The sequence below is a fragment of the Nicotiana tabacum genome, chromosome 4 (assembly GCF_000715075.1).
Source record: "Nicotiana tabacum cultivar K326 chromosome 4, ASM71507v2, whole genome shotgun sequence".
Classification (NCBI taxonomy): domain Eukaryota; kingdom Viridiplantae; phylum Streptophyta; class Magnoliopsida; order Solanales; family Solanaceae; genus Nicotiana; species Nicotiana tabacum.
The window spans coordinates 97,707,530-97,716,521 of NC_134083.1; the positions used below are offsets into that span (position 1 = coordinate 97,707,530).

An 8,992-nucleotide genomic window follows, 5' to 3' on the forward strand; every position below is an offset into this window, starting at 1 on the left:
AGGGATGATGGTGCTCACTATAGAAGGAGTGGATTCATCGGCTTTGTTTTTATTCTTTGAGGAACTGATATTTTTTGAAGAAGAGATCATTATATGTTATAGAAGAAGGAAAAGCTTTTCTCGTATGAGGAGAGTTAAAGAAAGGTTGAAGAACATAGTACAAATTGAATGAACAGAGTTTGAGAGAGTTTGGAGAAATATGGGTGTGAATAAAGGAGATTGATGCGTATAAGTAAAGGTTTAGATGGCTAAATTCGTGGCCATAATTACCTCGATAACCGGAAAAAGTTATGCTGAATCGTGGGATGACGGGTGTTCCGGGCATTAAATGCGGAGAGACGTGCGTCTAATCAACCGTCAGAAACTTTTCGGAGGGGGTCAAAGAATTTTCCGGCAAAAAGAATGTTTCTACCAACTTTCCGGTGACACAAATTTATGTCACCGGAAAGCAGGGGGACTATTTGTATAGGGTAAAATATGTTATGTTGAGTAATTGCATAAGAGAGTGACATGTGAAACCGAAGGCAGAGGATAGCTACAACCGAAGACAACTGTTCCATTTGTTACCGAAAAGAATGATGCTCATAAAGATACAATAAATGCTTGCCATCCGGTAGCATTTAATGGAGAATATTTTACAATATTTAGTACACTGCCAGTTATAAAGAATTTGTCATTCATGCTCACCGTTACGCATTCTTCAATAACTCTCATAATTGACATCAAAGAAGGGCATGATTTTAGGACATTGTTCCCTATGTGCATCTATAAATAGTGAGCTCTATTATCATTGTAAAGGACACGAATTTTCTAGCAAACTTACGATATAATCTATTCAACGCTTTATACAATTTTACCTTCTTACTTTTTGATTTCATTACTGTTATGCCCTGAAGCCTTGCTCCCGAAACTATTGTTTCTGCTATTTCATCTTCATCTCAAGGCTAAATATCGCATATTTTTTTAATTCTTGTATTATTTCAGGATCGAATTAATCACGTGTTTAGAAACCACGTATAAATTTAATTGTACCATTTTACGGAAAAACAAATAGGAAAATATGAAGGTCGAGAATTTGGGTCAAAGATTGACAGGTAGTTGAGAGTTTCTTCTAGTTTTACAAGTAGTATTAGTACTATTCTTGTATTTTATTATTCTTAGATCATTATTACTACCTACTGTGTCGTTCGCTTATCTTATCTTATTACGTTATTGTTATTATTATTTGTTACTTCCTTTTCATTGTCCCTTGAGGCGAGGGTCTATCAGAATCCTCCCGTCTACCTTCATAAGGTACGGGTAAGGTCTGCGTACACATTATCCTACCTAAACCCCGCTTATGACATTACACTAGGTAAATTATTTTGCACAAGATAACATGTATATTATTAACAATGAAAACAGTCCTTAGTACAAAGACTGTGCTAAAAGGAACCCGAGATACAGGACCCCAAAAAAAAATAATAAAAAGTTAGTCATGTGCTAGTTACAATGACCCAAGATGTCAACTACTGAATCCACATCTTCTACTAGTGCTTTTTTGCACCAAAAATGAAACAAAAATATAAAATTTAAAGGGATCTTCTGTTCAGAGATGACTATCCTTTCAAAGCAACTTAAGTTCCTCTCGTTCCAAATTATCCACCAAATACATGTCGGGATAATGTTCTACCAAGTCTTGTTCTTTGGTAAGTTAGCTGGATCGTTCTAACATGCTAGCATAACTGCAGTTGTCCTGGGCATTACACAATTATTATTTTTTGTTATTATTGTTATTCGTACTATGATACCCTCAATTTGCAGAAATTGCTTTCAAATGATGTCCAACCTCAACCAAAAGAAATCAGGGAAATACTGCTATAATAATTTACGGAAGTGTAATGCTAGCTAGCTCATTAAGTATCTTTTGAGAAGTCCAAGGAAAATTAATGAGCATTATTCTTCAATTATTATAGGTTACGAACTAGTATTGTGTTTGGCACGACAAATGAAAAATGACTTTTGTCACATTTTGCACACTAGTTGATCTTAACTTCTTAGCCGATAATGTCAAGTACCATTTAAAAACGAATATCGAAAATAACAAATTTAAACTAAAACAAAATGCACACCCTTTTGGGTAATTTAATATCTCGACTAGATTGACCACATTTGTTCAGACTACTATATATTAATCTTTGCTCTGGGAAAATTACAAAGGTAGTTTCTCCTCCAAGAAACAATTGCTGAACTTCAATTTTCCAGATATTAAAGAGAAAATAGAGTTACATTGTACACATAACATAAACCAATCTAGGAATCAGGAAATTCTTCAAACTATACAAGAAAATTTCCGATCCTCAAAGGTGTATATATATATATAAGGTCACTAATTCGATACCAAGCTTTATCCCTCCTTCTAAATCGAGGTTTCAGAAGTTCTTCCCCGAAGGAGATGCATTAATGCAAGAACCTTTATACTGGAAATGGATTGTAAAATGTATCTCCTCCTAGGTCCTTTACAACTGTGGATCTCATTTGCATGACAAAAGAACGAAATCCCACATACTTCTTCCAGCAGAAGAGAGCAATCAGTTCAATAGATAACGAGGCGTTTCTTTAGTCATGAATTGGCCTAGCTAGTCATAATCATAACAGTTCTTTTTGGTCCTTCCCTTTTCTAGACGTGCTTTTCGAACTGCTTCTTGAATTTGTCTCTCGTGTTCCTTTAACATGTCTTCCATACTTCCCCCTGGTGGCACTAGTGGTCCAGAGCAAAGAATTCTACTTTTCTTTGGCACATAAACCTGAAACAAGGAGGAATGTCAGGCTAAAGGGAGCTCAAAAGGAAGTTAGTATCAAAATCAATAAATGGCAGCACGGTGGACAAAACATCTTGCATTGGGCCGCACCCTCAAGGAGGGTGTGATGTAGACAGCCTACCCTAATGCATGCATCAGTGGCTGGCTGCTTAAACGGCTCGAACCTGTGACCTTATAGATCACACGGAGACAACTTTACCGTTGCCCCAAGGCTCCACTTCAATATCCAAATCAATATCTTCTTGAATAGCCAAAGCGAATACTGTTTAGCTCGACAGCTTTAAAACATCGACGGTTATTAAACCTCATAATATAGGCATGTGTATGTGTGATGAGTTGCAATGGGTGATTAACTTTGTAAAAGGGAAGCCGGCTTATACGGACTCTTTCTATGAAGCATGTTTGTAGTTCATGTTTAACAAACAGAAGAAGATAATTGCAAAGTAAAGATTGAAGTTACACACCGTTGAATCCCCATAAGATGACCCGTCATCCCTCTTTGAGTGAACACTAGAAAAGTCTCCTACAGCTCGAGACTTGTGCGAACCCTGCCTTCGAAGCTCTCCACCATGTTGGGACACACATGAATCCTCTTTGACTTTGTGAGCATAGGCAGCTGCAGTAGGATGGACCACTGAAGTAGAATGAGTGAATCCGTTCCTATTTTTCACTCTTGGCGGCTCAATAGGGAATCCAGTTCCACTTTCTTCTAAAGGATTATATTTCACACTTTTGCTTATATTTGACTGTCCCTGCAATATTCAAACCATTTCAATGACAAACTGAACAGGTTCATTTCAAAATTTTGGGGCAAATAGAAGAAAATCAACCTGCCCAGCATTGGATTCTGTAGTACTTTCTCCCTTTGATTGCCTTGAGGACTTCCCCAATGAATCATCTCCACATCCTTTCATACTTTCAGCTTTTCGCCTACGATTAACAAAATAGAAATTGTGAGACTACACAGTAACGTTAAAGCTTGGTTTAAAAAAGAAAAAGAAAAAGCAGTTTCTCTGGAGAAGAATATGAAAGTAAAAGTACAGTCCACCGCATGAGAAGACATAAACTTTTGGTCTTAGTAGGAATCAATGTTCCAATAACTCGGGCTTGCTCTTACTTAGTTTGGGTATTTCATACTACAAAGCACCATAAGAAGTAGCAATTTCCAATGAAGAAGTAAGGTTGATGTTACATTTCAATTCTAAGATTTTTAATTTTATGCGCTTAGCTCTTGAGCAGTGTTAATTTGCAAATCCTTCAATAATAGATGAACCTTTGAGTGTAACAGCGCCCAAGTCACTTCAATTAAAGAATCATGAGCCAATGCATAGGAAGAAGGAGATTTTTAGTATGAGTGATACAAAAAGACAGCTTATTGGTAGCTTACTAAAAGTCTAAAATAGTAAAAAGTCATGATTTTGTTTGCAGATGCTTCTGCTAGGGAAATTGTTAACCTACAAGTTTTGCTCATAAAAACTAGAATACTCAAGAAATAACGTCTCCTGAAACTAAATTTTGGCCATGAATATCAATACTGCAACTTGAAATCAAAATAATATTTAATGGAAAAAATAAATGCAGAGACTAGAATGTAAGCTAATGTAGCAACTGAAAGACAAAAAGATTTTAGATAAAGAGGAAAAGGTTCATATAAAGAGCTAAAATTAGATACCTTCTTGCTTCCTCCTCTCGAATCTTCGCGTCATATTCCTTGCTTGGAGGATATTTTGGTAAGCTAGAAGGATCACAAGGTAAGGGCTTTGTATTGAAGAACTGAAAGTAAAAATCCAAAGAAGTAAGATATAAAGCGTAGTACAACCCCATGACACTAAAAAAAAGAAGATATAGAGCCCTTCTCGTAATCTGTGGAAGGGAAGCTTAATGTGCTAAAATATGTATAAAAACAATCATGTCTAAGAACGAAAAAAAAAAAAAACTTAAATCATACTAAAGTTTGGCAGGCTGCAAAAGGTCAGTGTGGTATGCATAGCTTAACAAACAGACATTAACCTGCTTGAACCATTCTTAGTTCATGAAATTTTCAAATTAATTGTTTTGACCAAAAACAAATCCAGAGAAAAATCTCCAAGTTATTACCATAGGATTGCATAATGAAATTGATTCTAAAAGCAATGACAACATTGATTCTAAAAGCAAATATGATCATCAAAATTACAATTAAGTTAAATTTTCCGACTGTTGGCAGGATACAAGAAAAAGTAATTTCCATTTATTAATAATGTAATGATCATACTTGCTTAAAAGTGCATCGGTTAAGAAACTAAAGAAGTGTGCTGGAGGACTCCTATTCAAGGAACACACTTCCATGGAGAGATAAGATTGAAATTACCTCACTATTGAGCGCAGAATAAGCAGTACCACGTTTTTCTGGTTCTATTGAAAGTAGGACATCAACAAGTGCCAAAGCTGAAGGGGGAAAGTCCTTGTATGTATCAGTTACGCATCGCTTGTATGGATGTTGTGGCTTAAAACTAGTAGCATGAGGTAGTTTTGATTTCTTCCAGTATTCTTCAGAAGGTGAACCACAAAGTTTGAAAATCTTATGCATTTGCTCCACCTGTAAATTGTTTAAGTTCTCTCAGTTCGCAATTACAGAAAAAGTCGACACGAACTGAAAAAATGTACAGAACTAGAATTTAATGTGTTAAAAGCATCAAATAAACTAGAATTTGGTGATAGAATTAGGTTTAGATTGAAGAGTAAATTCAAGTCCCTGAGTGGAAGTACCTCTGTTCTTCCCGGCATAATAGGTTTTCCAGCACATAATTCGGCGAGGATGCAGCCAGCACTCCACATATCTATGGCCACTCCATATTCTGTTGCACCAAGCAAAAGCTCAGGAGCTCTATACCATAGAGTTACAACACGACTTGTTAATGGCTGTGTTTGGTTGGGCTCAAAGGTTGTAGCCAAACCAAAGTCTCCAATCCTTAAAACACCATTATCATCAATGAGAAGGTTTGAGCCCTTAATGTCTCGATGAAGTACGCCCCGACTATGACAATGTTCAAGTCCACGAAGCAATTGTTGCATATAACATTTAATCTGTAAAGCACCATTCAAAAAATTCCATTAAAAAATGTGGAGAACATCGAAATATAACTTAACCCGGGTTTGCCTTGTCGTTTCATGTGCTAACAATTATGAACATCCCAGGGTTTTTCAGACAAGAAGAGAAAGATGTACCTGTGCTTCAGTAAACTTAACCCGAGGTGCTGCTGCAAGTCCAGCAAGATCGTGCTCCATGTATTCAAATACAAGATATAAGCTGCCTGATATCCTAGATGTGACCAAAGCCTCAAGTTTCATAACATTTGGGTGGTTCAATCTACGCAAAATACTTATCTCCCTTGCCATAAAGCGAACGCTCTCTGGGTCCATATTGACAAATCTCACTTTCTTCATTGCAACAATTTTATTGGTTTTAAGGTCACGGGCCTTGTAAACACTACTATATGTTCCTTGACCAATCTGCATAAAATTTAAACAGTTTAAGGAGTCAATTACTAGAATATATGAAAATCGAACTTTCTATTAGTCCGAAGATCTATAGAAAACTAAATGAACATCATATTTTGGCTGGACAGCAAATTTCATGATCCTGTTTTCACAGTATCTTCCAACAAGTACAAGGCAATCAAGCACTCTCATCTTTAGAGAAAGAAGATACTCAAGCCATGGTTAAGAAAGTTCATATTTGGTACTCAAAAGAAACCAAGAAAACAATTAGTAGTCCTGTCGAAAATAGTTTTATTTACAATCCATTTTCAGTATTAGTACTTAAAAGTGACCCGAGAAAAAAAAGCTCTAATTAATAAAAACGAAGAAACTTTTAGAGAAAAGTCACTTCGTATGGGAAAACAATTCAGCTACTTCTTTGAACAAAATATGATCTCTACGATAGTAGCAGATTCAAGACCCTGCGTACAGCATGATATTTTGCAGAATTTTTGGGAAGTCCTCTGAGAAAGGAGGAACATAAACAACATTACATGAGTGACAGTTTGGAGAAGAAACAACATTACATAAATGACAGTTTTAAGTAATAACAGAAACATGGATCCATAAGGTGGATAACTACAAAATGCAGATACCAAAGTTCAGAAAACTATGGCTGTTATAACTACTAGTAGATTAGTGAAAAACAAAATGAAAGCAGGCATGATTTGGAAAAACTAAATGAGTAGAGAGAAGAAGCTGTAGAACTGACTTTGTTTAGTTTTTCAAATGACTCTGCACTTCGAGGAACCCACCCTTGAATAGCCTCGGCTGCAACAGAACTTAGCCACGATGGCCATCCTGCAGCTCCGAGTTCACCCTTTACACCGTTATGTATGCTTACAATTCTAGACATTGATTGTTGCACTCCAAAATCCACGGTGGACCGCCTCTTGTGATGTCCTTCCTTAGGCCTCTCGATAATTCTTGTTTTTCCATCATCCTCAACTTTTGTTGCAGGGACAGGAACAACGCTGGCTTCTGACGTCCGCTTTGATTTAGATTTCATAGGTAGTTCAATCTTAGGATTAACTAAGTCTACTTTAATCTCCTCTCTTTGTAAGGGAGCAACCATCTGTACAGAATATTTATCAACTTCTTTTTCTTTCTCCTTCTCATGTTCGATAACATAATCATCTTCGGAAGAACCCTTTGAGCAACACCCGCCCATATTTTTGCAACAAATAAGTTCTTTCACTCAAGACACATCCGAGACCCGCATAATAAACCTGCACCAACCCAAACTATTAACTATATCATCCAAAATCAGTTGAATATTTCAAAATATTAACTTACTAGCCAATGCAGGCCTCAATATCCTCAGAAACTGCAATCCCTCTTCGACTATTCAACGCCTTCCTCTCTTCAATATAATAGCAAATCCTCTGAAGAACCCAAAATATCAAGGCATTCAAGAATGCCACAACCACAAAAGTCTTATAAGAGATTGAAATTGAAAACCAATATCCAGGATCTCAGAATATATGTCCTTTCTTCAATATCACCCCATAATTAAGGTATTCTAATATAGCAATTGAAATAAATATCACATTCAAATGTGTATATATTGAATAATGTATTTTACAAGGTACAAAGTTTTTGTTTGTAAATACTAAATGAAAAAATAAAATTGAAGGCAACCCCAAGAAGTTTAGGAAGTCAAAAACCCAGACCAGAAAAATCCAGCATTACAACCAAATACAACAATTCAAGATTCCAGCATATAAAAGATATACACACAGATACAGGAACAATTGTGCACCAAGAAACTATGTATATGGATTCTATGCTTTTTTCTTTTTCTAAGGATTGATGCAGGAACTCTGGTCAAGGTGGTGATGATACCTAATGGGGGATGGATTCTGGGCTTCAAGAAAAGCTAACTTTTTTTTCCATAAAAATTCAACTGCTTTTATTAATTATCATATTTTCCATTTTAAAAAATTACATTTTCTTCAAAAAAAAAAGTTTAAAGAAAGGAAAAAACAACATTGTACCCATATATTTTAGAATATTTTACATTATTATTCACCATTGATCAGAAAGGAAATACATGGAAAAAAAGAGAGTAGTCTAGAATCTTGAAATCACCTAAAATCACGAACAACCACACAAATTTCAGCATTATTTCCTTTTTTTCAACGAAATATATACCTTTTTTTCCTTCCTTATTTGGTCTGCTTGCTACGCTTTTGCTCTCTTTCTGCATTCATATTTACATCTAGAAATACACCCATTTTCACAATGCTGATTTTCTTGAACACTAAATTATATTTTCCTTTTCTGTGTTGGAAGTAGCAAAAGAATGTCAGCAGTTGCAGAAAGAGGCAACATGGGAATTTGAACTCTTTTCCAAGTTGTACTTGTAGACGTGCACTGCAGTAAGGGATAGGAACCAAAAGGCTTTCCTCTGTGCCACGTGGGAGACAGTAACCTGAAAACAGTGGGACCCAGAAGAAGAACCCTTGTGGGCCCCTTGGAGAATCCGTTAAGATTGTTAGGCAAAGTATCAAATCCTTGTTAATTTACACCAAGCAAAGAGGTTGTAGACATATAAAATGGTTTTAGTCCATATAAAATTTGAACTAGGGTCTGTTTGGAAAGCCACCCGTAAATTGGAATTGGTTTAATTATAAGGGTAGTTATTACACAGTTTAGTAATTACACAATAT

At 36.0% G+C, this 8,992-nt stretch overlaps 1 protein-coding gene across 1 annotated transcript; it reads right to left on the bottom strand.

Moving 5' to 3' along the window:
• Positions 1 to 2,222: 2,222 nt before the first annotated feature.
• Positions 2,223 to 8,696, bottom strand: LOC107799211 (putative serine/threonine-protein kinase At1g09600). Its single transcript, XM_016622298.2, has 10 exons — positions 8,475 to 8,696; positions 7,617 to 7,705; positions 7,033 to 7,549; positions 6,009 to 6,293; positions 5,550 to 5,867; positions 5,152 to 5,379; positions 4,474 to 4,574; positions 3,632 to 3,731; positions 3,266 to 3,553; positions 2,223 to 2,786 (listed from the first exon to the last, which is right to left on the bottom strand). The coding sequence occupies exons 3-10, from the start codon at positions 7,489 to 7,491 to the stop codon at positions 2,619 to 2,621; spliced, it is 1,947 nt and encodes a 648-aa protein (XP_016477784.2). The 5' UTR covers positions 7,492 to 7,549; positions 7,617 to 7,705; positions 8,475 to 8,696; the 3' UTR covers positions 2,223 to 2,618.
• Positions 8,697 to 8,992: the final 296 nt, after the last annotated feature.

What these genes read in the sequence shown, in the direction of transcription:
- LOC107799211 (XM_016622298.2), bottom strand. Translation starts at nt 7,491, where the DNA reads ATGGGCGGGTGTTGCTCAAAGGGTTCTTCCGAAGATGATTATGTTATC. An exon ending in CATTTGAAAAACTAAACAAA is followed by an intron (nt 6,294 to 7,032) that starts GTCAGTTCTACA and finishes AATTTTATGCAG; the next exon opens with ATTGGTCAAGGAACATATAG. An exon ending in CATCTTATGGGGATTCAACG is followed by an intron (nt 2,787 to 3,265) that starts GTGTGTAACTTC and finishes TCCTTGTTTCAG; the next exon opens with GTTTATGTGCCAAAGAAAAG.